Here is a 27495-nt window from a genome sequence, read left to right as displayed (position 1 = left end):
CCAGCTCCCAGCACGCGTAATTCAGCACAGCCCTTGTGTGACTCATGTGAAGAATGAACAAGCACATTAACACTGTTGCTATTTTTTCTCAATATGCAGTGCATTAATAAACAGCTAAATCACATACATACTGATCAAATATTTTGGATTTCAATTCTTTATTGTGATCTCTTCTGTAAAACAAAAACGGTGAGGTCTGCCTTGACCCGTCCCAGCCTTTAAAAGGACACTTTTATTTCTTGGCACGTCGGTCGGAGACTTTTGTCGTTTCAAGCAAACTTAACAGCGGGGTTCAACTGAGGGACATACTCTATATGGACTGCGATGGTCATCCCCTTTAGAGTAGTGTTTCAGAATTAGGGGATTCAAAGTACAAAGATCACCTGACAAAATGTCTCAATAATGCCATGACCTACATCACCTTGGAATTGGTCTTTGGAGATCAGCAATTGATTTGGAGATCAGCTTGTAGGCTTGACTGTGTGTGGTGAGCCTGTAGTACCGGAGAGACGCGTTCATCTGCCACGCAATTGGCTTTAACGTCCGTCAGTCTAACGATCACGTTCGTATGTGCCTGAAACTTTCTATGATGAAACTTGTAGTTATTTTTGTCACACTATGTTGCCGTTTATAAACTGAAAGGTGAGTATTATTCATAATATCTGACTATTCTCTTTCCATACGCGAATCTTTTTAAAAATAGGTTTCCAGAGACAGTGTACAGACTGCATGTGTTATTTAATGAATATTGGACAAACTGTTCAGACTCGATTCATTTACAAAAAATAGCGCTGAAATGTTCAACTATTCGCAACTATTCGCAACCAGGAATATCGGCACACATCACTTCCCTCCGTGTTGACTCTGAAACAGGCGTCTGTCAGTTTGTCTACACGCACAGGCTGCCATGCTCCAGATCACCTATGAAATACACTTTCTGAAAGTATATTCAGACTTGTGTGTTTTTGTAGAGCAAAATACAATATAGAGCAAATACACAATGTATTGCATGGATAAATAAATATAAGGCTAAAAAAAATAATAACAGTAATTAGTGAGACAGTTAGTTTGGTGGGCGCACAAATCAATTCTGCACACCCGATTATTTCTTAAGGCCTTCCAAAGTTTTATCAAGTGAATGAAATGGAGAACACATCTACAAACCTGCCCTATAACACAAAGCACACGTTTGGAGAATATATTTATTGCAAGACACAATGATTATGCGTAGAGAGAAGGCTAATTGTTGCTGTCTCGTGTGAAATCACTCAGCAGTATAAATACATAAATTTGTTGAATGGTGATGCGATCTACTACTACTACTTGCCATTATTTGCTGAGTGGCGTTATTATACCACGTGTCTTTATCATAGAGTGTCTTTCAGCTATGACGCATTCGATTTAAAAAACGATTCGAATTAAGTCACGTTAAAGTGATGGCTAAGGACAGACATATTTCTCAAATCAAAGTTATCTGTAAACTTCATTAGGCGTTGATTAGCACTTCCTGAGGTAATAGGACATATCTATTCATCCACCTTATCTGAATCAGAATGAGAATGAGAATCAGAAATACTTTATTGATCCCAAGTTGCATTGAAGCAACCTGACGACTGTGTCTTACGAGGTCCTGCTATTGTGTAAGGAGTTAGAATCTTTAAAAATATGATAAATGGTGCAAACGGTGGAAAGAGGTGACAGAAGCAGTTACATTATATATAGCTAGGATTAGGCCTACAGTTTTGTTTAATGATATTTGTTTAATATTTAACATTATTTAATCTGGTTTCTAATTATTATTTTTAAAGCAGTGTCTTTAATACAGTATTATTTTTAAATGGAGCAAAGAGTGAATAGACTTTCAAATTTGGATGTTCTCGACAGTATGTTTCAAAACTGGGGAAGAAAGATTGCAATTGGGTGTTCAAAAGATTGTGAAATGAGAAATATGTTTTGTTGTTGTTGTTGTTATGGGACGATCACTGACTCCTGGATCTAACTGATCCATGTTTATGTCATGAATTGAGGAAATGGAGACCCAGAGGAAACTGAAAGATATGACCAAAAGTTTGCAAAAGCTGACTATGAAAAGGCCGCTTAGGAGAAATCTGATAGTCACTGTAAACACACATTCTGTGGTAGTACTGCTGATCTTAAATTACTGTTTTTACAACATTGGTCTTGGCCAGGCCTGAGTCCATCATCCTAAGTGTCAAAGCCTAAATGGTCAGCTACCATACTCGGCCCAAGAGCCAAATTTTACGACAAGATCCATTATACAAATATTCTTTATAAATATTCTATTTGCCTTGGCCTCAGAATGTCATTTAGGGTGATCTGGGGTATGGTCCATTCAGGTGCCTCTTTAGAACAGAACCCATGGCTTTTAGGAATTATGAAACAACAGTTTTTATATTTCAATAAATAGTTGTTTTAGTTGTCTGTGAGCCTAAAAACAATGATCAATTTTATTTTCTGACCTTTGACCTTTGTAATAATTTTATTACACGTAAGTACAACATAACTAAACATAAAACTAAACAATGCTTTCAACATTTATAGACTTTTTGGTCTGGAATTTAAGGCTGGGCGATATGGAGCAAAAATAATATCTCGATATTTTTTAGCTGAATGGCGATATACGATATATATCTCGATATTGTTTCTTCCCAAAAGGTAATAACAAAGAGGCAGTAATAAGTCAAATCTACGTCCCAAATGAGTTGCGCGAAGAAGAGAGGCAGGACAGGACGGAAGTTGTTAAAAGAGAAACTCAAGTAAATTCACTATTCAGTGTTGTGCGAGTTCAAAAGAACGCGTTCATTGAACACGCTCATTTTTTCGTGAACGTTGAACTGAACGAAACACATTTTTTAATAACTTGAACGTGAATTATGTGTCATGAACGGTAGACATCACTGTAAATGAACGTTGGAATTTGTTTCCATTGAAAACTGAGTGACATCTGTTTTCTCTTTTGAAACGCAACGAGAGAAATTTCCTCCCTCCTGTATTCTCGCTGGTGCCGCTTAAATCATGCATCACCAGACAGAAATGGTTTTGACGTTGTGTGCGCAATGCATTGTGGGCAACGTAGTGTCCACATGAGAATAGTTAACATAGGCTGTGTTCGAAATAGACTACTACATACTGGATACTGCATACTGGACTCAGTATATACTGGATACTGCATACTGGTCCTCGTAGTAGTATGCAGTACAGTTTCCATTATGCGACAAAAGCAAAGCACACTACGTGGTCATGTGAACGTAGCGTTGCATGATGGGATGCAGTACACCACGAAGATAGCTCTATTCGCGTACTGGAATATTTTGCAGAAGTAGTAGGTCATCCGGGTATGTTTCGCGTACTGGAAATTTTCATTTTGGTCACATACTGCATACGACATACTGATTTGGGGCTCGATTAGTATGCCAGTAGTATGTAGTAGACTATTTCGAACACAGCCATACTGGCTAGTTAATAACATAATGGCTGTGTTCGAAATAGATTACTACATACTGGATACTGCATACTGGACTCAGTATATACTGGATACTGCATACTGGTCCTCGTAGTAGTATGCAGTACAGTTTCCAGTATGCGACAAAAGCAAAGCACACTACGGGGTCACGTGAACGTAGCGTTGACTATTTCGAACACAGCCACTGGCTTCCGCACTACGTTACCCGTGATGAATTGCAGCAGAGCGGGGTAGGCATAGCACGTATAAGAACGTATAGTGATTTCTAGCTTGTAGTTGTCACGTCTGGCTCCGCCCCCTATTAGTCTCGTCGTTTTTATGTTTTCCTTGTTCTTGTTACGCCCCTCTGTTTCAGCTGTTCCGTGTTAGCTCGTCTTAGTTTTACAAGTGTGTGTGTGTGTATTGCCTAATGTCCAGACTATACCTTGAGGGATCATTGTCGTTTCTTTATCTCCTAGTTGGTGTGTATATGTCCAGACTATACCTTCAGGGATCATTGATCTCCTAGTTGGTGTGTATATGTCCAGACTATACCTTCAGGGATCATTGTCGTTTCTTTATCTCCTAGTTGGTGTGTATATAGCCTATGTCCAGACTATACCTTCGGGGATCATTGTCGTTTCTTTATTTCCTAGTTGGGTGTGCACGGTATTCACGCCTTATCTGTGATTCGTGGTTTTGATTAGCTTCGTGTTTGTGTATGGTTAAAGTCTCTGTTCCATTTTCAGGTTTGTAGTGTTTTAGGTTTTCAGTTCATGTTTGGTCTCCGTGTTCTCTAACGTGATATCGTGCCTGGCAATACATGTATATTCTGTTAGACTTCATGTTCATATATGGCCGTTACTTGCTTCCCGTGTGTTTGTTCATGTCAGTGTATGTAACAATTAGTTGTACTCTCGTTTGGTCTAGTTTTGTGCCCTTGTCATTTCCGCTGCCTTTTAGTGTATTAAGCGTTAGTTCTCTATTCATCATGCCACGTCATTCGCGGTCCACTCGCGTGTCGTCTGCAGATGTAAGATGTGAAATAAAATCTAATGAGATTGTACTATCTACTTTGCATTTGTGTCCGCCCCTTGATTGCGCAACAGCCAAATCGTGAAAAAAGTATTTGAATATCACGAAAAAAGTAAAATGAACTGAACTTTGAACTAGTTCATAATTAAAATTGTGAACTTTGAACGTGAACTGTTCATGAAATACTTCCACACTACTGATGTAGCTCCTCGTTTAGGAACTAAATCATTCACAGTGTGAGCACTGCTGCTCTCTCCGCTGTTGGCCGTGTTTATTTTGCGCGCTGCACGCACAACCTGCGTCCTTACGTCATAATGTCGCGATATAGCGAAATCCTATCGAATAAAGAAATGTACCGGTATTTTTGTGAACGATATTATATCGCCCACCCCTACTGGAATTACTTTTAAAAAAGTATTTAAAAAGTTACAAGAAAGGTCATTGCATTAACACTTATATGTGATGGAGGTTACCATTGTAGAAAATATTGTAATCTTGAACTATTCCTATAATGTCAATCATGAAAATGTCTTTCAATTTTATAACAATCTTTCATATAACAATGGAACCATCTCTTTCAACTTATTTGTCATCACAGAACTTTGGACTTGGAAGTTCATGTATAAAATTCCTTTAGGCAGTTATTCTTGGGTGTGAAGCATAAATGTACTCCACATTTTTCACACATTACTCAGGTCTGAGCTGTGCAGCCCTCCTTCTTGCAGCGACCTTGTTTGTCTGAATAGTATGGCCAGTGAGCAGTGCCATCTTTCCTAACCTCTTGTTGTGGCACTGACTCTCTCTTTCTCTTCCGCTTCATGTCAGACCCCACAGAGCTGGGTCGGCCATGTTTCAGATGACTGCTTGCCCCTTGCTTACAGAGCACTTCAGCCACTGAAATCTTAAAGTCTCTCAAGCTCTCCTTTGCCTCTTTGCACACATGCATAGTCTCTGCGATAGAGATACGCAGAGCATGTCCATGAGGTGAAAGAAAATATACAAGTACCACTTTCGAGATCGTATCTTTGTACGGTAAAGGGCAATCAATGAACCCATCAGGTCCACCCCTCCCATGTTCTTATTATAGAGCATAACAGAAGATGGACATTGCACATCTTTGACCTCTCTTAGCTTCTTGTCCCATCTCCTCACGATTCAAGATGGATAGGCCCCTGGAGATGTGCTCAACAGTGTGACTTTGCGGTTGTCATGCCACTTGGTGGCAATGAGCTGCCCACCTTCATATGTGGCTAGTCTTTCATCAAAAGCTCCATGACCCATTGACTTCAGGTCCTTGTCAGTTTTCATTAAACAACCCTTCAGTCAGTTTTCATTGAACCCTTCAGTCTGTTGGTTCGCACAGTGCCAAGGCAATAGATAATCTTCTTTGCCATTTCCATTTCAAGGCCTGTACTTGTGAACCAGTTGTTGTGATATAGTTTGAAGTTTTGTTCTTGTGGTTTAATGGATGCCACTCTCGGGACTATGTTGCTGTTGGCACCAAGATCAGGCATCCCATTCACTGGTTGGATCTTGCCTGTTTCAAACTCAAAGTTATGTGCAATGCCTCTGGTGTCACAGAGCATGTACACTTTGTACACTTATGGGGCTTGCTTGGATTGTATAATTTCAGGCAACTTTTTCCTTTGTAAGGAATTATTTGTTCATCTACACTGAGATGTTCATCCATTAGAATATTGTTCATGCTATCAAGCGTAAAACTGAGCAATGGTCTCAGCTTAAACAGTGGATCTCTGCATAGGTTTGCAGGTCTGAGGTCCAGACTGTTATCATTGAAATGTAGGTTAGCTTTGCTTTGTAGGTTAGCTTTGCTTTAGATTTGCTCCCATTTTCGCATAGGCATTACATCAGCAGTCAATGTGTGTGCCAGCCTGCCAGCACATTCGTGTTGCTGGTATCCCATAGACAGACATGTGACAAGCAATCCCAATAAACTGCTCTACCCCCTTCTCAGCACAATTCAGTGGTGAGTTGATGTCCTCTTGCACAGAGTAAAGGTTAGATTGCTCAACAATGTACCGAAGACATTCAGGGGTGAACGTCTGCCTGAAATATTCAGTTGTAGAGAACAATGATGAAAGTTGACCTGCACAGATTGGGGCAGGACAGTGAACACAAGCATGAGTCCTTCATCCTGACCCTCATCTTCAGCCTCACTCTCTTTGGACACATCACTATACATCTTGTCCTATCTCATTGGCATATTTACTATGACCTCATCATCTGAGCTGCTGACCTCACTGTCTTCACTACCCTCAGGAATAGGTAGAGTGAGTTTTTTCTTCCTTCCATAAAATATACTGGCATCCTAAAGACAGAACTGTTCATTATATCTGAAATTGTAATTGCTGCAGTTCTAACACATTATTGTAAAATTGTATCCCCTAATGGTACTTTGTCATTTCTGCATGGCGTATGTTCTTTCAGTCAAAAAAAGCCTTTAATTTTAATAAACTACTGTTAAAAAACCTACAAGCATGATTTTTTGGGGAATCTAAATACATTTTCTACTGCAAAATGATTTTACCATGGCACCTATCTACCGTGTGGCCGAAAGCAGGGAACACTTATTTCCCCTTGATACCAAAAATTTTGGGCACAAATTGGTTTAAAGGTTGGATTGACTGCTTTTTTTGTTATTTATAAATGACAAAGTCCCATAGAGGATTTTAAAGTATGATTCTGTTTCCAACTGAAGATATGCGGCGTGGGGAAGCGCCCTCCCGAGCCTTTCAGGCACCCGTGGACGTACATGCCAGTGCCGATGGGCAGGTGTATATGTTCCACGGTAGACAGGAAGAAGTGGCTTTGACCTCAGAAGATGAGGAGCTCAACGTCATGGAACTTCGCCCACGGAACCAGGAGTCCTCCTCCCAGGAGAGGACCAGAGTGGGGGAGCTGTTGCTACTTGAAAGACACATCTCGCATGAGGACAGTCTCAACAAGCTCGCCCTACAATACGGGTGCCAGGTATGTCCACAACATTCATTGCATTATCGCGTGTTACTTTACACTTATACGAGGTACAAAACGACTACGTATCATAAAGAATATGTTTTTCTGTTGCATTAAGGTGGCTGACATCAAGAGAGTAAACAATCTGATCAAAGACCAGGATCTCTACGCGCTGAAATCCATCAAAATCCCTGTGAAGAAACATGGCCTGTTGACTGAGCCTGGGGCTGAGGTGAACGGACCCCAGCGGTGTTCTCTATCCACTCCACCACCGCCTCCTGCCCATCCGCCAGATGCCGCTGAGGCTGGTTCCTATGGGCCACAGGTCCTGGAGTACACGGACTTCCTCAGGGAAGTGGACAGTGACATCGAGCGCCTGATCCAAAGTTCTGAGGCTCAGGAGGAGATGTTCGCGGGTGACTCTGATGGAGCTCGGCGACAGGGCTCCAGAGGTCAGCATCTGAGCAGCTACGGTGCTGACTGGGGAATCCACTGGTGGAATGCGGTGATAGCCATGTTGCTCATCGGCGTTGTCTTGCCGATTTTCTATGTGGTCTACTTTAAAAGTCAAGATAGTGGCGAATCTTCAGCACATGATGATATAGTGAACGCCACTTTAGCTACCTCAAACAGTTTGTGGGCACGTCTCAGTACGCTTGACCCTCAGAGTATGGCCAGGAACCATTTGCACAAACTCCAGACATAAAAAAACAGACTTAGGGTGCATAGTGGGATTTGTCATAAATACTTCACAGACTGTCAAAGCATTTAACAGTTAAAAAAAAACACACCAGTAGTCCAAGAATTTCATGCTTAATTTATTCAGGTCCGAATTTCTTAAATAAACATATTGTTACGTGCATAATAAACAATTGCCCAGAAATAATAGTATTACACATATTAAACAAAAGTCTGAAGGGGAACACTAGCAATGCGGAAATGAGCTCATGGTGATCTCTTCCTAGCATCTTTCATTTCCTGTTACCAAGTTAGTGTTTGGGGTAAAATATTACTTTAGATGCCCAGAGTGTTATTTTGATGAGTAAACAGGCAAGAGAAAATAAGAAAACAGTATTGAATCTATAATTTGTTAAAGTTTAAAGAAGGTATTTTAATAATGGCACAGATTAGCACCATATGAATCATGAATAGTAGCCAGTGTACAGAACTGAGTTTCCACCGGAGGTGTGGCTTGTCAGTCATTTCATGGTATAGTGTGCCTAAATAGACAATAGTATACATAATTTTCTGTTTCAACAAACCTTTTTACAAAAGTTTGATGTGGACAAAAACATGCTCTTGATTGTATCTTCAGTGGTGCATAAAACTGTTTATATTGGTTTTTGCTATGGACATTGACAATTTTTGTTTACTCTTTGGAAAAACAATGCTTGAAAAATAATAATTAGGTTTATTTATAGTGCACATTTGGTCTAAATATTTAAAATAAGTGGTGTTGTTGAACAGGATTAAGTGTCCTTTGCGCATTGTCGTATTAAGTGCAATGAATATCTTATTCGATTAAAGCCCAACTATAAGAGAATAGGCAATCCTTTACTGCCACAGAATTTATGCTAAAAATAAATGGTAATAATTTTCAAGCCATGTCTATAAAATCAGTTTACATTTCAGAACAATGTTGATGACTTAGACAGTAACCTTACTTAAAAGTGAGTTTAATTAAACAAGTTGATATTAAGCATTCGGTTTAACCAGCCCATATTAATTAACAGTCTTGTGTTTTACAGAGACTGAATGTAATACTGATGTTGTTTATTAAATCAAAAGACAACTTGTAACTTTTGGCAGCTTACCTTCGATTTTATTTGGTTGGCATGCACTGCATTCAAGCATATATATATTTCAGAAAACAGACAAGGGACCTTTAGTATATTATTCCATCATTGTCCATCCTGTCTGTCACCAAATAATATTTTTTTAAAAATGAATGAGAATGGGTCTGTTTAGAAGTTGTCCATTACATTTATATAGTACCAGTTGTCCATGTATTTGGTCTTAAGGTTCCAAAAAGGGAATTATTAATGCACACTAGCAAGCAAAAGAAATGAACTGGTATTAAAAACATTTTGAATTTGGTTTTAATTGCTGTCAGCTATCTTTGGTTGTAAGAATAAAGAGCTCATTTTATGGACTCCAACTCCTTGGTCTCTATCAGTGAGGATGCTGTAGCAGTTTCAAATTCCTTAGAGTCACCATGAGAGGTAACAGAAAAGAGCACACAGCAGCTGCCATTACAAATACCAGCCGATGCCTTCACTTCCTGAGGCGTGTGAGGAAAGATTGAATATCCGCTATAGTTCTCACCAACATGTACAGGTGTGTGGAGTCCACCCTCAAAGGTTCTATTACATCCTGGTACTGTAGCTGCACAAAACAGGATAAGAAGGCCCTACAATGGGCTGTTAAAACAGCTCAAAGGACCACCTGCACATGGCTCCCAGCAACCTGGGATACCTACACCATGGGCAACCCCAGGAAGACAAAGCATGCTGTGAAAGGCTCCAGGCTCTCTGTGCTGCCTCTTCTCCCCTTTCTGCTCACCCTGGGAAGCAGCTCAGGGCTGTCCACACACGCACCAGGAGCTTCAGGGACACACGCCTGTCCCGCTGCAAGATCGCTGATCAGCTGCCTACAGACTGCTTCTGTCTTCCCACGCTTGTCATGTCTCAGTGTCACTTTAACTGTTGATAAACTGCTGCTGCATGCTCATTGTTTTATTGTAATATTGAACTATTCTAATGTTAATGTCTAATGTCATTGGAAACATGTTGCTAAAAAAATATGCAGTAACACTTTCTATGAAGCTTGCAAATATAAGCCATTGATTATAACTGATTATACCTGTAATTTTGTAACTGCAATAATGCTTTGCAGGCATATAGAACTTATAATGAACTCTAATAATTTTTTTTGTAACTTATAAAGATGTAGTTTCACAAATGTCACTATTCATTATAATACTGGTAACACTATGAAACCTGCATTTATAAGCCATTATAAATGTGATTATTACTGTTTGTAACTCTGTAATGTTACAAGCTATAATCACATTTAGAATGGCTTATAAATGCAGGCTTCATAGAAAGTGTTACCAAATATGTTTTTGTATATTTATGTGAAATATGTTTCATTTTATATTTCATTTTTAATGAAAATGCATATGTAGAATGTAAATGCCTTCATACTTTACAGCTTAGAGAGTATCACATGGCCTCTGTTTCGAATAATCATGGCAGTTCTATCAACTCTGGACAGTGCGGGAGCATGAACATGTTTCCATCAAGTACTGTAGCCCCTTGGCTGTGTTAAACAAAACAAAAAATTCACTGTGCTGACAGATAAACGGACACTATGCTATGGCATCGTGAAACATGCCATTATTTTTAAAGTTTGATTCTGCTAGGCCGCAAAGCGTATACAAATATATGGCTGTCACAAAACAAAGAAGAAGGCCTGATGTACACTGTAAATTCTCAACATAAACCAGGCCACTGCACCAATATTCATTCCCAGATCTTCAATTCAGCCAAGGGGCTCGAGGCAGGTGCGCTTCCTGGAGGAAGGAAAAGTCTCATTTACGCTAAGATGTTATAATATTGATATTGAATATCCGCTATAAAAAGATTATATATATATATATATATATATATATATATATATATATATATATATATATTTTTTTTTTTTATGTCATAAAATGCATCACAAAGCCAAATTCTGTTTACATGTGTGATTTTCAAAGATGTTTAATCAAATGGTTTTAAGCCAAAAGATAATATACAGATTTGGTTTAATCATATTCGGTTCTGATCATTGTGCTACACAATGCAGATGAGATTTGATTTGTGACATAAATAGTGAACCCTTTATACAGACATGGTTAAAGAGAGGAGCCTGTTATTTTGACACAAAACAACAAAAAAAGTCCTGTTCCCATTCACATTCACAGAATGCATAATAAAAGTCTTAGTTTTGCTGGAAACAATACAAACTATCTGTCATCACCACATCTGAAAACAAGTCTCAAACCGTCTGAACAGAACATGAGGCAGTCAGGCAAGAATCTACAGGAGTTACAGCTTTCATTCTCATCGGCAGAACATTGGATGACTAATTCTTGGTCTTCTACAAGTCGCTAAATCTCATCTCAGCACCACTGATGACAAAACCATTTTTTCTGACATTCCATCAGCAGATGTTCATTTCCTGGGCCAGAAGACCAAGCAGTGTGAGGTTGATTTGAAAAACCCCAACGTTTGTAAAATCAATGTTGTAGGACGATTGATTCATTCATGTTATTGCCTGGCTCATCACAAACCATGTCACATGAAACCTGTACAAATGACAGAAGGAGGATACATCATCATGTGAGGAATAGACTATCTGTGCAAAAGTACACGGACTCTAATATGAGTGATGTGACACGGCAGTAAAATAAAATCTCCAGCTCACGATTTCAGCAATGCAGCAGATAAAGGTGATTTAATATCACACCACATAAAATGGCTGCAAGTGTGATAAGATGTCGGGAATCTGCTGTTCTTGTCTGTCAGATTACCCAGAGACCTTATACAGATGCTAAGCCCTTCCAGCTTTTGGCATACCCAATTGCATAGAAATAAAGATTTACTGTGGAAAACACAATGGTGACGGGAATTTGGATTTAGGCATGTGAAGTATTTATTGCTTAACATGTCCATGCTAATTTGGTGTTGTTACAGTGACATTGAAGGATCTACTACATAAGTTCCATGAATTCTTCTAAATTCTTATTGCAAACCAACTCACTGAGTCTTGCCAGACAAGAGCCCAGAAGGCCTGGGGCTTCCTCTGCCTTACGGGCAGCATGGTCTACCTCATCCGTCTGTACAATCTAGATTTCGTATAGCCTGGAGTCCGAATGAAACAGGACAGGGTATGAAAATGAAGATTGCATGGACAAACTATGCTGCTACAGTTGTAACAATAAACTATGTGGACTAGCATGAAGTTACCTGACAGGTTCCTACAGATTCATATCGCCTCTCCGTTGATATCTGCACTGTCGACAAACAGTGTGGAGAAGTAAATATCTTCATTCACTCAAGAGAGATTCTGAAGCTAATTCACTGATACTTGGAAGAGGCAATACACTTGAACAAACTTGTTACATGTCAGTACAAGGTAAGTGTTATATATATAAAAATATCACAAAAGAAAAAACAAAAGATTATTCAACTCCCCCACGAAGAGCTCCCACTACTGACTGAAGAATAGTGAAGAATAATGTGAAATGTAATGGAAAATAATTGCTTAGAAATTCCAGTCACCTAATAAAATTCAACAGCCTCGGAACACACATAAAGAGTCAATAATGTGTGCATTTTGTTAGTCAATATTGTGTGCATAATTGTATTTCCATGTTCACACCTTTATTATAAGTATGTAGTATGCTCAACATGCCATTTTCTTATTGCTTACACCATGGACCATGGACCTGACTCTCCTGTAGAAGTGATATAACATGAATCTGATCTGACTCTCCTGTAGAAGTGATATAACATGAATCTAATCTGACTCTCCTGTAGAAGTGATATAACATGAATCTGACCTGACTCTCCTGTAGAAGTGATATAACATGAATCTGCTCTGACTCTCCTGTAGAAGTGATATAATATGTATCTGCTATGACTTTCCTGTAGAAGTGATATAACATGGATCTGATCTGACTCTTCTGTAGAAGTGATATAACAAAGCTGGAACGTGCCAGCCATTTGTGCTGGTCCTGCATGTCTGTTTTTAGAATCTGATAGCTCTGATTCCACTGCAGAGTTCAGACTCATGGCTTAGTGCCAGAACAACTCATCTACCCCTCTACTGCAGCAGGTAACACTCATCTACCCCTCTACTGCAGCAGGTAACACTCATCTACCCCTCTCCTGCACCAGGTACCACACATCTACCCCTCTACTGCAGCAGGTACCACTCATCTACCCCTCTACTGCAGAAGGTACCACTCATTTACCCCTCTACTGCAGCAGATACCACTCATCTACTCCTCTACTGCAGCAGGTACCACTCATCTACCCCTCTACTGCACCAGGTACCACTCATCTACCCCTCTACTGCACCAGGTACCACTCATCTACCCCTCTACTGCAGCAGGTACCACTCAACTACCCCTCTACTGCAGCAGGTACCACTCATCTACCCCTCTACTGCACCAGGTACCACTCATCTACCCCTCTACTGCACCAGGTACCACTCATCTACCCCTCTACTGCAGCAGGTAACACTCATCTACCCCTCTCCTGCACCAGGTACCACACATCTACCCCTCTACTGCAGCAGGTACCACTCATCTACCCCTCTACTGCAGAAGGTACCACTCATTTACCCCTCTACTGCAGCAGATACCACTCATCTACTCCTCTACTGCAGCAGGTACCACTCATCTACCCCTCTACTGCACCAGGTACCACTCATCTACCCCTCTACTGCACCAGGTACCACTCATCTACCCCTCTACTGCAGCAGGTACCACTCAACTACCCCTCTACTGCAGCAGGTACCACTCATTTACCCCTTACCCCTCTACTGCACCAGGTACCACTCATCTACCCCTCTACTGCACCAGGTACCACTCATCTACCCCTCTACTGCAGCAGGTACCACTCATCTACCCCTCTACTGCACCAGGTACCACTCATTCCACCCCTCTACTGCACCAGGTACCAGTCATCTACCCCTCTACTGCAGCAGGTACCACTCATCTACCCCTCTACTGCACCAGGTACCACTCATCTACCCCTCTACTGCAGCAGGTACCACTCATCTACCCCTCTACTGCACCAGGTACCACTCATCTATCCCTCTACTGCAGCAGGTACCACTCATCTACCCCTCTACTGCACCAGGTACCACTCATCTACCCCTCTACTGCAGCAGGTACCACTCATCTACCCCTCTACTGCACCAGGTACCACTCATCTACCCCTCTACTGCAGCAGGTACCACTCATCTACCCCTCTACTGCAGCAGGTACCACTCATCTACCCCTCTACTGCACCAGGTACCACTCATCTACCCCTCTACTGCACCAGGTACCACTCATCTACCCCTCTACTGCACCAGGTACCACTCATCTACCCCTCTACTGCAGCAGATATGAGGTCAGAGCTGCTGTCTACTTCCTCAATTAATATCAAGCCTGCAATAATGCATCATGCTCCCTGGATCTTCCCACTCCCCACTCAGTCTGAGTACTGTAGACATCATGTGATCACATACCTCGGACACGTTGTTGTAACTGTTACATGCTGCTTAGATTTAGAAACCCCACCTCGAAAGATAAATACTTGAACCGCGTTTCTGACTCGTCTGGGATTCCGTAGCGTCTTAATATTTTAACTGTTATATTCCATTGTTCTTTCACTTGGAAGAGGTTATGAACTGCACATCGTGGTTGTCACGTACTAAGTTTGTGTTTACATTACGTTGACAGAGAGCTTAAAGCCAAAGAGAGTTTTGCCATGGACACGTTGTCAAGTGTGTGATCAATCTACCTCTTGTGCTTCGAGGCGTGTGTGCATGGTGGGAGTGTTTGCTTTCTTGTGGTCACTATGAACAAGGCCGAGTGCATGTGGAACGTCTGGGTGGAGAGCCCTCAAAACCCGGATATTCATGGCTGACATTAACCACTGCAGTTCTGCAGAGTCTGCACACTTGTGCAATTGGCAGTGATCCACTTGGCCACGTAAACAGTTCTAATCCTTTTTTCCAAGGAGCTTTCAACACTCATCTATCTGGTACATTCGCCTGCAGACATATTCACTTACACGCATTCCTCCTGGGTTCAGGGTTTATTATGACACAGCCACCAGGGGGCAGCCTTCACCTATTGCAGCAATCAAAGAGGAATGCCATGTTGTTGACGATTATTCACAGCTTAGGCATGTGCCTTGCTTTGATTTGCTCTGGGAGCTGAAATCTACTCTTTGGACTTCATCACAGGGAGAAGTCTCTGTTGCATTTTGAGAATGCACAAGTCTATTAAACTCAGCATGTTTCACACAATCCAACAGTGAATGCAGACCGGACCTGTCACATGGCTTAAATTTCACATTTACAGTTTGAAAGAAGACCAGAAGTAGGAAGCATTTGCAAGAAAAACTAAGTGCTGTCAAATCACAAATGCACTTCAAAGTCCATAATTGGCAAGCTCACTTAATAGCTTAGTAGTGTACTTAAAAGCATTGTACCCCATCTAATAGTTGTTTATAGATATTACAGCTCTGTGTGTGTGAGAGAGAGAGCTTGCGTTGTGTAAGCAGTGTTCCTGTGGGGGTAGGGGAGGTTTGATTTCCTCCGCTCCCAGGGGGTAGGGGCTGAGAAGGCACAGGGTCATTTGTAGTGAAATTTCCAGGAGGGTTCGTTTGGCAGGTGGCTGAGAACCCAGTGCAAGGCAGGGATGATACAAGCTATTTGCAAGCAGATAACATCACTACATGTGTCCAGCATTGCACGGTGAACTGTTTTTATATATTACATAAAATCCCAAAGACGTCATATTGCTTTAGAAAATGTGTTATGGTGCAGGTCAACAATTTATTATTCTGTAACCTCTCACTATAGTTATACCTCATGACTACAGAATCAACAATAGATAACAACATAAATGACAACAACAACCCAAACATTCTTCAATATGCATGACAAAATCTTTTTTTGATTTTAAGAATTTTTTTGACAGATCTAATTTATTTAATCTGCTTGTTGTCTTTTTCTAACTTGTGCTAAACGTCACACCACCAAATGCATGTTTACCTTGCCATTCCAGAGCTAATTATTCAGGCCTTGATGTTTTTTTTTGGGTGGGTTTTTTTTTTTTTAAGAAAGAAGAAAGAGGACCAGATGTGACCAGATGTGCAGAGCTAGTGCAATTTGCGAGGAACAAAGGTGATAGATCAATTCACTTAAAGTGTGAGCAGAATCCCATTAGCACATGAACGACCCTGCTTTGGTTTATTAGGCATCCTCTTTAGATATCCTCTCTTTACAAAAAACACGTTTTGTTAGAATAGAATATACTATATATATATATACTATATCGTGTGTATATATCGTGTGCTGATGACACACACTACACATTACTGAGGCAATCCATCAGAATTACAACATTTTTTTTATTGTTATGTTTGCTTTTGCAGAAAAAAACATCAATTTTATGGTGGTTTGATATAATCACTACACACTGACCTCTGCTACTGTAGCATTTCAGATCAATCAGAAAGTGCATCTGCGCCCCGGTCAGAACGAAGGTTAAATAATAAGAAACGCTTGGAGGTTTTGTTCCAGGAGAACGTTTGGATCTGCAGTGTTCTTGGTGCTGACTCAAATGGAAAAGCAGCGCTTTGAATCTGCTGCCAAACGTCTCATCCTCAGTTTCATGTCATGCCAGAACTGAGAGCTCTGCTGAGAATCACATATGGAGTCTGGAGAGAATCAAATTGTTTGATTTCATTAGCAAATGTGTATTCATAGGAGAGGGTCTCTCTCTAATAACACTGCCAGTAAACTGATGAAGCATAGAAAAGACCTGGATGTATTTAAAGGTGTGAGGGGAAGAAAACCACTCCAAAAAGTCTTATGGCATTATGCATTTCTCTCTCTCTCTCTCTCTCTCTCTCTCTCTCTCTCTCTCTCTCTCTCTCTCTCTCTCTCTCCCTCCCTCTCTCTCTCTCTCTCACACACACACTCTCTCTCTCTCTCTCTCTCACACTCACTCTTTCTCTCTCTCACTCACTCACTCTCTCTCACACACTCTCTCTCTCTCCCTCCCTCCCTCTCTCAGTCTGTCCTGAGAGATCACCAGAAGACCCAGAGCTAGCCAGAGAATGTGGTGTGCTGTCAGTCACCTGGCCTGGGTGACTGTTTGTCTTCCCTCCCCTTGACCAGAAGTTGGGGGGCAGGGAGAACCCAACGGTGCAGCACCTGTTTTGCATTCCAGTTGGGGGCCGTGGGGGGGGGGGTGTAAACCGGGGGCCGCTCACATAGGCTTAGCGTATGGACGTATGAAGCTAAGACTCGTACCTCTGTCAAGTTTGTTCTGTTCCTGGATAGGAGAAAAGCAAAATACACATGCTTGTGCCGTGCCTGTGACTGTGATGTACTGACCACTCCCTATCTGAGAAACAGGGCACCTGCACTCACATGGAATAGCTGCATTATGTATACTGTAGATCTATCATTCTCAGTCTCTAGCTCCATCTGGTGCCATTGCTGACCTGGTATTATTTGGGCTATGGATCATTGTCAACACAGCAGTGACCCTGACGTGTTGGCAGAAAGGTGGGAGTGTGCAGCACTGGGATGTGCCACACACAGCAGTCTTACTGGACTTACTGCACAGTTCAGTGTGACTGCTCAAATGAGAACAGTCTTTCTCCCAGACTCCTTTTCTTTACGAACAGCAGGCCCAAGAACACAGCAAACAGGAGGATGACTGGACTCAGTTGTGTATTTCAAACTCTCTCACATTGTGTGTGTACAGCGTTTCTAATAGATAAGTGTTTTAATGAAGTGGGTGGTGAGTGTGTGGCACCTATCGTCTGTGTTCAAGGTATATTATGTGTTGTGTGGACAAGTTGAACACAGAGAATTGTAGCACCCTTAGATTCATTCACTAATGCGCTGACAGTTTATCACTAGCACTCCACAGCAATACAGCACAAGATGATACAAGGCATAGTGACACTTTTATTTAATCTTGTTTTGATAATTAAAAAAATAATAAAAATGTTACTATTACCATTAAAATATAATATTTCTATTATATATAAGTCTCTTCATTATACCATGGTTCAGAGAAAAAAAACCCGCCTGTTTGTTCTTTTTGTAGATTTTTTGTAACGGTTATGTGTTTTTTTAAAAGCAACTTTGTTGTAACACATAACCTATGAGCATGTGAAGTCACTCATGAGCAATTTTAGCTATATTTCTGCACTGCAAATCAGTGATGCACAACATTCCTTTACTGTTCAATACTTTCAAGGCATAGTACACCAGTGTTAATTTCGTTGACAAATAATTTTTGTCAGTTTTCGTCAACGAACCTTTTTTTCATGACGAAAACGAGACGATAACTAAATACAAACTATACGAAGGGATAAAAACGATGATGAAATTAATGGACATGTTCGTCAACGAATACAAACGAGACGAAAATATTGGCCAGTGACGACATTCAATCAGACCTGATTTAGTTTAGTGAAAGGTAGGGATAAGTTAAGAAGAGATCCAACCGTAACTACTTTAGCGTACGCGGAGAGGCGGGACAAACCCGGTAACCATCCAATCAATACTAACGTCTTCACATTACACAGAACACGAGAAGACTATACCAGCCTGTGAACTGTGGTCACTCATGAAATTCAACTCGAAGTTAACTCTACAATGTCAGCAGGGAGAAAGATGAGCAAACAAAGAACAAACAAAGAAAGTTGTTTGGAAATCTGTTTTTGTATATATTGCACATACAAACAATAATATTCTGTAACTGGTTAATAAATGTTTCATTTTGTGCAAGTGTATATAATGACACACCATTTATATTTTAGTCAACTAAATTCTTTTGATAATTAGTTGACTAAATTATAATGATAATTAGTCGACTAAAACTAGACTAAGACTAAAAACAACTCCATGGACTAAATTATGACTAAAACTAAATGACAATTTAGTCAAAAGACTAAGACTAAAACTAAATCAAAAATTGCTGTCAAAATTAACACTGTAGTACACACACCGACAAAGCAACACTCCAAGTACTGAAAAAAACCAAAGTGTTTCCAGGTATATGTCAGAATCTATAAAGGAAGCCCGTGTCAGCTGGGCGTGCATGGAGGCCCATCAGAGGCGGCGTTTTTTGTGTGTGTGTGCAGTAGAACGCTAGAATGCGTGGCACTCGTGCGCCGGGTGGCTTTATTGTTGTGCACATCGTGAGGTGCCCTTGAAGCTATTTCGGTGAAGGTGACATCCCCAAAGTGACTGTCAGCAGGTGTAGCACTGGGACTTTAGACAACCTTGCGGTGGGGTGGGGGTATGGGGGTGTGTGGGCTGGGGTGGGGGGGTGTGGGGGCTAGGGTGAGGGGGTGTGCTTATCTGGCGTGAAGGCTTTATCTGCAACGTACACTCCTTTTGTCTATGGGTTTAGGCTGAAACCTGTTTCAGCTCAGTGACAGATCTTACCCAAAGACCTCTGAGAGCCGTAGCGTCACCGCCGTACTGGGAGTTTGCTCTTTAACTGTGAAATAACTGCCGCTTTTTTCCCCCAATCCGCGCCTAGAGCAAAACAAACTGCGTTGACCTGAGAACATCTGGCCTGGGTGGAAAAGTCCATAAAGGGATTCAAATTCCCCTTTGGTTATTACAAGATTTTAATTACACGATATTGGCGTGGAACTGGTTCTCCAAGAACAACCCCCTCTACAGCACGGCACTCACAGAACTGCATTAGCTGGATAGATACTGAATAGCCAACATATGTTCCACTCACTTGGGATTAAATTGCACTCTGTAGATTTTAAAGTGCTGGTTTTGCCTTATCAACTTGAATATATCTTGCTTCTGATAGAGCGTAAGACGTCCAGCACTACTCATGTTCATAAGCGTGAATAACATAATTGCTTTTACGTTTCAGCTTTTTTGCACATGGTGCTCTGAAGTCTCATGCGGAAATATTTGCTAAAGTATTTCTTTTTCGTCTGCTGAACTTCCTCTGCCCAGATCTGTCCTGGCTGTGTCCGGCGTCCCCCTCCCGATGGCAGCCGAACTGTGCTGCTCACCAGCTGTGTGCAGGCCCTGCAGTGTGACGACAGGGGCATGGTTGAAAACAGCAGACAACTGCTGGGAACATGGCCCTCGTGATGAACTCACAATGGACGGCCTCCATCTGCACGGTGGGCTGTGCTAATCAAATTTGTTTTTTTTACACCCGGGATCCGCTGACCCAACACTCTTCAGCAGACACTCTATGCTAGTTTCAGCTTTAGAATAACAAAAAATAAAAAACATCTATCAAAACAAAAATGTCAGTGGTGGGTCATGATAAGCAGATAGCAAGAGTGTGTAGGTATGTTCATTTATGTTGTGTTTTGGATTGCAGGGCCATTTTACGAATCCTCACCCATCCCAACACAGAAGTTGCCCTTGGGATGCATTTGCACAGTAGACTTTGGAACGCTTTGGGTTACCTCATACTACCAAATGTGCTACACTGAGTAACCATTAGAATGCTCTGCTATATCCATCTAATAATAATAATAATAATAAAGCCATCTAATGAAGTCTCTCTGGTGTCTGGTATGTGTTTTGAAACAGTCACTGTTCTTTCCTTTGTCCAAGTGTTTACCAGTCCTCACAATCTTGCTTTATGATTACGAAGCATCTCACAGTATCAAACCTGATGGAGAAAATGATGAATACATGATGGCTGTGGGGCTTTATGCGAGGGGCATTCCGTTGATCTGGCTATCCTCCTGAAGCCAGCAGTCTCGCACTTGCTGACGTGGCCTTGTTTTTCTGTGCTCCCACATCAGACTTCACTATCTGTCGAGCTGTTTTTTTTTTTTTTTCTTATGGTCACGCTGAACAATTGCATGTCTATTGATTTCTGCTGTGTGCAAAGCAGCTGTGTCAGGCCCAGGTGCAGTGTGCTCATTTTCTCCCTGTCTCAGGAACAATTTAGACCATAATTCCTGTTGGAAGAGCCTCAGTTCACAACAGCCAAGGAAAACCAGATGAAAGCTGTTAACGCAGGCCGGCTTTGGCCATAGTAATACTTCACAAAAGGTGTAGACTTCTGGCTTCTCTTATTCTCAGACCTGCTTGGGCATTATTTTCCCCTTTTGGTGTTCTCTGGGACAGCTGTACAGTGTTGAGGCACCAGTCCTTTTTTAACCATAATAATAATAATAATAATAATAATAATAGGCTTATATAATAATAATAATAATCATAGTTCTTATGCTTCAGATTCTGACTCATATTAACTATATATAACATATTTTAATATTAATTTACTACAATGAATGTCTTTTGTTGCACTTTGCAGATAAGCAGGTCAACCACATGGAAGAAATTGAAGAAACGTTGATAACAGCTAACAGTATTTTTTAGCTCTAATTTTTGGTCCCCCGGGGCAATTCACCTTTCGCTTTATTTAACCACGGCTTTAAACTCTAACACCTGCACATCTACATGAAGTGGAAAAGCAAATAACAATAAAATATTAGAAAGAAAAGAAACAAAAGAAGATGATGGTTCTTGGGCAGAGGTGGGGGTGTTTTGAACTAATTAGGGTGGGGTGCTACAGGGTTTGGTTTCCTTCTAAGACTCTAAAATGCCATAAAATGAAGACCTTTTTCTTTTTAAGGGTGGAGTGATAGTTCTCACAATAAAAACAATATGCAAATAAAGCATTAGCAAGAGAAAAAAAGGCCAGATCCTTTAAACTCTTTATATGAAGTTCAATGAGTACTAATGTAGCCAAACCTGGGCCCAACATGGGGTAAATAACATTCTAATGCCCATAAGCACAGACCCAGCTGTGAGGGCCACGCAGCAATTTGTTAGGAAGATGACATGCTTAATGAGAACCACTTGCTGTTGGACTCCATAAATTGTGGAGAAGAGGGGAAAGAGAGAGGGGGGGGGCTGAGGGAAGAGGGAAAGAGAGGGATGAGGAGAGAAGGAGAGAGAGGGGGATGAGGGGAGGAGAAGAGGGAGGGGGGCTGATATTTTTCTGCTCATCCTCTGAAGTGCTTGGAAAACATTCTCTGCACGTCACAGTGACAGCCGTCGAATTTCCTGCCATCCCAGATGTGTATGCGCAGCTGCAGAGCAAATGTCACCCAGAATGCAGAGAAACAGTTCACAGACTGGAAGCTTTGAGTGTATGCAAAAGGGTGCGGGGTGTGTATGTGTGTGTGTGTGTGTGTGTGTGTGTGTGTGTGTGTGTGTGTGTGTGTGTGTGTGTGTGTGTGTGCAGAATAGAGTGTACTGTTTTGTCTGTTTTTTGCAATCAAAGTGAAAGAGTGTTTGAGTGCACGCTTTTCAGCTCACAGTAATGTTTTGCGTTCGGAGGATATGAGGAGATGACAGGCGGAGCAGTGGATGAGGTAGCCGTGCTGGTTAGGCCACGGACATGACCAGCCGCTATCAAAGTGGGGACTTGCGTAATCACTGCCTGTGTCCGGGTGGGCCAGTGCGCCGACACACGGTAACGTTTCTTCGTTTTTCCCACTTTCCCTGGTTTGTTTCCACTCTGTTTATGCGTCAGGCTGCAGCATATGGAACTGATCGATCTGACGCCATGCTACGTACTCCCAGGTCGTTGTGCTCGTCCAAGAAGCTGCACGATGCCGAGTTTTTCCCACAGCTTCTCGGCTCAGCCTTGACGGGCAGCCAGTGGCACCGAGACGTGAAGCCTGCTGCGATGAGCAGCTGCTTCCAACAGCGCAATGTCGAGACACACTGCGCAACACACACACACACACACACACACATACACACACACACAAACACACACTGCTAAACACACACACTGCTCACTCTGATGCTCCCCAATAGCGTTGTGCAGATAAGCTTGCCAAGCTGTGGGGACATGACCGGGGCCAGACGCAGAGAAGGTTATCAGCACTATACATGATAGACGGATTAGTCAACACAGACGATGGACATAGGAACAAGGCACATGTCTGTCATCATCAGAAAGAAGACGGGTCCAGTCTGCGGCGGTGTGTGAGAATGTGTGTTATGGGGGTGGAGTTGGCCTCTTTTCCTTTAGCAAGGATTTGCTGATCCAAGACCAGATAAACACCCTGCTGATGGGTCTTTACTCAACACAGACTGGTCTGATTTGTTGTGCATGTGTGTGTGTGTGTGTGTGTGTGTGTGTGTGTGTGTGCTGAATTACCCTGCTATGTCCTGCTAGGCAGTGAATGGAGGCTCTGTTGGTCACTCTAAGCTTCTGAAATTCACTTTCTCTTCCTTCCCTTTGGCAGTGGCACTGATTTGTTGTGTGTGTGTGTGTGTGTGTGTGTGTGTGTGTGTGTGTGTTTTAACCCAAATTGCTTCATTGCCCTTTACTGTTTTTGCCATATTTTCCTTGCAAGAATACTGAAGCTTAACTAATTATTTTTACGCTTTCTTTAAACGCAGACCCTCTGTGGTGATGTTTGGGTGGAATCAAAGCCCCGCCCAATCCCGCCCAGTCCCGCCCCGGCCTGCCCGGCCTGCCCTGCCTTGCCCCGCCCAGCTGGCATGTCTTTCTCGCCATGGGCTGCCAGGATGTAGTTCTTGGCAGAACGGGCCTTCGCGGACCTGTCCATTGCAGCTGAGCGGGCCAGTCCGGTCCCAGGACTCTCAGCACAGCCATGAGCGGGTGAGAACAGGCCTGCAGAGATAAGGGCAAACGGAGACCAGCCGCACGATCGCACGTGTGTGTGTGTGTGTGTGTGTGTGTGTGTGTGTGTGTGTGTGTGTGTGTGTGTGTGTGTGCGTGTGTATGTGTGACTTCGTGCGGTAGGTGATGAGTGAGAATCAGGCCCAGGGGAGATCACATCACCTTGGAGATAGGCCACATTGCCTAGCAACCTCACCCCCGAGCCCAGAGCAGGAAGTGAGAAGGGAAAGGCGATCCTCTTTTTAAAAAGCATAATAATGGAGCTTTTCAGCAGGGGAGACAAAACGGATTAACCCCAGTGACGCTGAAGCTTGTTCAGTAGGTTTAATAGCCACGTTAAAGATAACCAACATGTGACTAACATTATCCAAACAAACAAACAGAACTACGGCTCGATTTCCAGGTCTCTCACACTCCGGTTACCAGGTTCCCATCTTACTGCATCAACATTTGCCCTCACAGCCAATCACTGTCCTCCTCTTTGACTTGTAAAGAGATTTAATGATGTATTTTGAAAGGTCCTTCCCCATCAGTCTGGCGTAAAGTTTTACGCACTCCGAGCACGGTTCGGATAACGGAATGACGAGGCAGGCGGGTCCTCGTTGTTCAGACGTGCTTGTGTGAGAGCACATCTGTCATTCACCGAGGCGTTGCGTGAACCCCGCCTTGAACTCCGCCTTAAACTCCGCCTCATTTCTCCTCTCCACAGAATGGTGCTGTGTACACATAGGCCTGTCAACAATCTCCGTTTCAGCCAGATGGTCTGTCTAAGCAAGCTTGATTTAAAAAAATGGATTTGGAGTTTCCTGGTGACTTGTTTGATGGGGAACATCTGGTGAAGATTACTGTAAAAATCATCTGTATCTTGCTCCCATCACAGGCCGCATCACAGTCTGCACCTCGCAAAAGACAGGTGAAGTGTTCTTTCATAACAATTTGATCTTTAAGTTCCTTGAGTTATTACAAAGTATTGCTTGGTGCCCATTTGCTTTACAGGCCCCTGATGTCAGTAAAAAACTCCCAACTGAAGACACTTTTAGTGAGAGATGTTTTCTCCATTTTACATGTGTGTACTAATATTGACCTTGAGCTTCACATTCCCCATCTAAATCATCGCTGAAGACCTGAGCATATCAGGCATCTCTGTAGCATTGAACCCAGGGAGGCCCTGGTAGGTATCCAGAGAAGTGGTGCATGTTCCTGTGTGGAGTCTTTGGATGAAGAGCCATGCTTCATGCAGAGATGACACGTGTGGCCATTATGCATGCGTGGTTTGGGGGTGTTCATACAGACTCGTGTGGTTTGGGGGTGTTCATACAGACTTGTGTGGTTTGGGGGTGTTCATACAGACTTGCGTGGTTTGGGGGTGTTCATACAGACTTGTGTGGTTTGGGGGTGTTCATACAGACTTGTGTGGTTTGGGGGTGTTCATACAGACTCATGTGGTTTGTGCGTGTTCACAAGGACATACTGTTACGTTACAAATTGCATAAACTGGGACACATGTCTTAGGGAAGGAAATGCATTGATTCAGCATAAACAATCTCCAAAGAAGACCACTTTTAAAACTTTTAAAAGGTATTAACATGGGTGTTGTCACCCTTCATTGGTCATCAGGCTTACCAATTGGCCTCTAGTAGAAAGATTCACTACTTCATTTACATTTCTGCCCAGTTACAAACAGGTGCTATTTGCTGCTTCCTTCTGAGGCTATTGATCCTTGTTCTTTCTCTGCTCCAGAGCACTGAAGGTCAGAGGTCATTACCTGGGTGCACTCCCTTGCAAAGGCTAGAATAAAGGCTCTCTCATACACACAGCTGCAGCATGAACTCTTTATTTAATACTGATCACAGATTAATTATGAACACAGTGTTATATATGAGTAAACCAATATAAAAAAAACCACTACCACAATGTCTTTCTCCACTAAGTTTCTTCCTTTCTGCTTCCATCCTTCAACCCCCTTTCCCCAGCTAACCTTCACAAAGAAAACACACACACACACACACACACACACACACACACACACACACACACACACACACACACACACACACACACACACACACGACACATAAAGCTCAGACCCAGAGCTCATTTCAGCTGTGTAACGAGACAAATTATTGTCTTCCTGCCAAACAGCACAGAGGAGGGCTGTGGTCCTGGCAGGTGCAGCTGGGCCTGAAATTGCTTTGTTTAAACTTGTCAGTTTGGAATGGAGATTTCAGAAGGGTTGCATCCTGAGGCGAGTAGGTCTTAAAGTGTGTGTGTGTGTGTGTGTGTGTGTGTGTGTGTGTGTGTGTGTGTGTGTGTGTGTGTGTGTGTGTGTGTGTGTGTGTGTGTGTGTGTGTGTGTGTGTGTGTGTGTGTGTGTGTGTGAGCAAGCGAAACTGGATGTGTGAGCAAGTGAAACTTATATGTTTGACCCATGGCTTTGATGGAAACAGCACAACGGCCTGTAGCCTAACCAATGAAAAGCTCTCAGTTATTTAGAGTGTAGCAAAATTCTCAGTTGTTTGTTTACATTTGTCGCTGTTGGCTTTTAGAAGGTGCCCATCCAATGGGAACAATTTAAGATGGGTTTGTGCTGTAAACAGCTTTAAATGACTTATGGCTGAAGTCAGTCAAGATTATACAGGCATGAATCATAATTATTCGCATGCTAATTTGATTAACGAAGCCCTCCACTGATGCAGTATAGCAGACGAGGTGATGCAGCCATGTGCATCGTCGCCTTTGAAATAATCTGTTTCAGCCCTCAACTCATCAATTACACACTTGGAAAGCAGAGCGGCAGGGGCTTAAGTGAATCTAGCGTGGGGGCATCCAAGCACCTCGCCACAGGAGGACAACCTGACAGTGCCAGCAATGGAAGACTGGGGACAGCAAGCAACGTGCCACTGTGTGGAGTTAACACGCTTCCGTCCAAGCATAAGGTTTCACCCCACAGCCACCCCATCTCCACCTCAACCTCGCACACACACACACACACACACACACACACACACACACACACACACACACACACACACACACACACACACACACACACACACACACACACACACACACACACTTTTTTAACCTCCGGCACCCTCAGCATTTCAGCAAATGGCTGTTTGATTTTAATTCCCCAAAGCAGCACTGCCTCGGCATTCCATCTGCTGTTTGTAATGGCTCACGGCTGTGGGGATGAGAACCATTTCCTATTAGTCACGTTTACAGGTTAGGGCCCAGCCTTGACTCGGAGGTGCAGTGATTTGGGTCAGAGATGACGGCTGCAAACACCTCATCTATCATGGTGTAAGTCTGAGCTTGTGAACGTCCCTGTTCTGGTAGTTCCTATCGGAGGATCAGCATTAACTATACATTATCTATACTGTATTATTAACTAGGACTATACTAAATACACATCCACTTGGATAAATATCAAGGAAATGGCATGATGCATTGGTTTTGATCCATTCTAAAAGGTAAAAATGTAAGAAAAAGAATAATCAGATCCACTGTGTCTGGCTCCTCCTGCAGCTTTTATGGAGGACTGTGAATAAGAGGCC

The 27495-nt window shown here is 42.3% G+C and overlaps 1 protein-coding gene across 2 annotated transcripts; it reads left to right on the top strand.

Moving 5' to 3' along the window:
* Nucleotides 1-367: 367 nt before the first annotated feature.
* On the top strand, nt 368-10319 carry lysmd4 (LysM, putative peptidoglycan-binding, domain containing 4). Of its 2 annotated transcripts, none has more exons than XM_076991323.1 (3): nt 368-642; nt 7218-7489; nt 7593-10319. In XM_076991323.1, the coding sequence occupies exons 2-3, from the start codon at nt 7220-7222 to the stop codon at nt 8178-8180; spliced, it is 858 nt and encodes a 285-aa protein (XP_076847438.1). In that variant the 5' UTR covers nt 368-642; nt 7218-7219; the 3' UTR covers nt 8181-10319. The 2 variants fall into 2 exon arrangements, with proteins under 2 accessions (XP_076847438.1, XP_076847429.1); XM_076991314.1 differs by lacking the exon at nt 368-642 and adding an exon at nt 745-6784.
* The last annotated feature ends 17176 nt before the right edge of the window (nt 10320-27495 follow it).

Source organism: Brachyhypopomus gauderio, chromosome 2 (genome assembly GCF_052324685.1).
Source record: "Brachyhypopomus gauderio isolate BG-103 chromosome 2, BGAUD_0.2, whole genome shotgun sequence".
Classification (NCBI taxonomy): Eukaryota; Metazoa; Chordata; class Actinopteri; order Gymnotiformes; family Hypopomidae; genus Brachyhypopomus; species Brachyhypopomus gauderio.
This window is presented reverse-complemented; position numbering and strand designations above follow the sequence as displayed.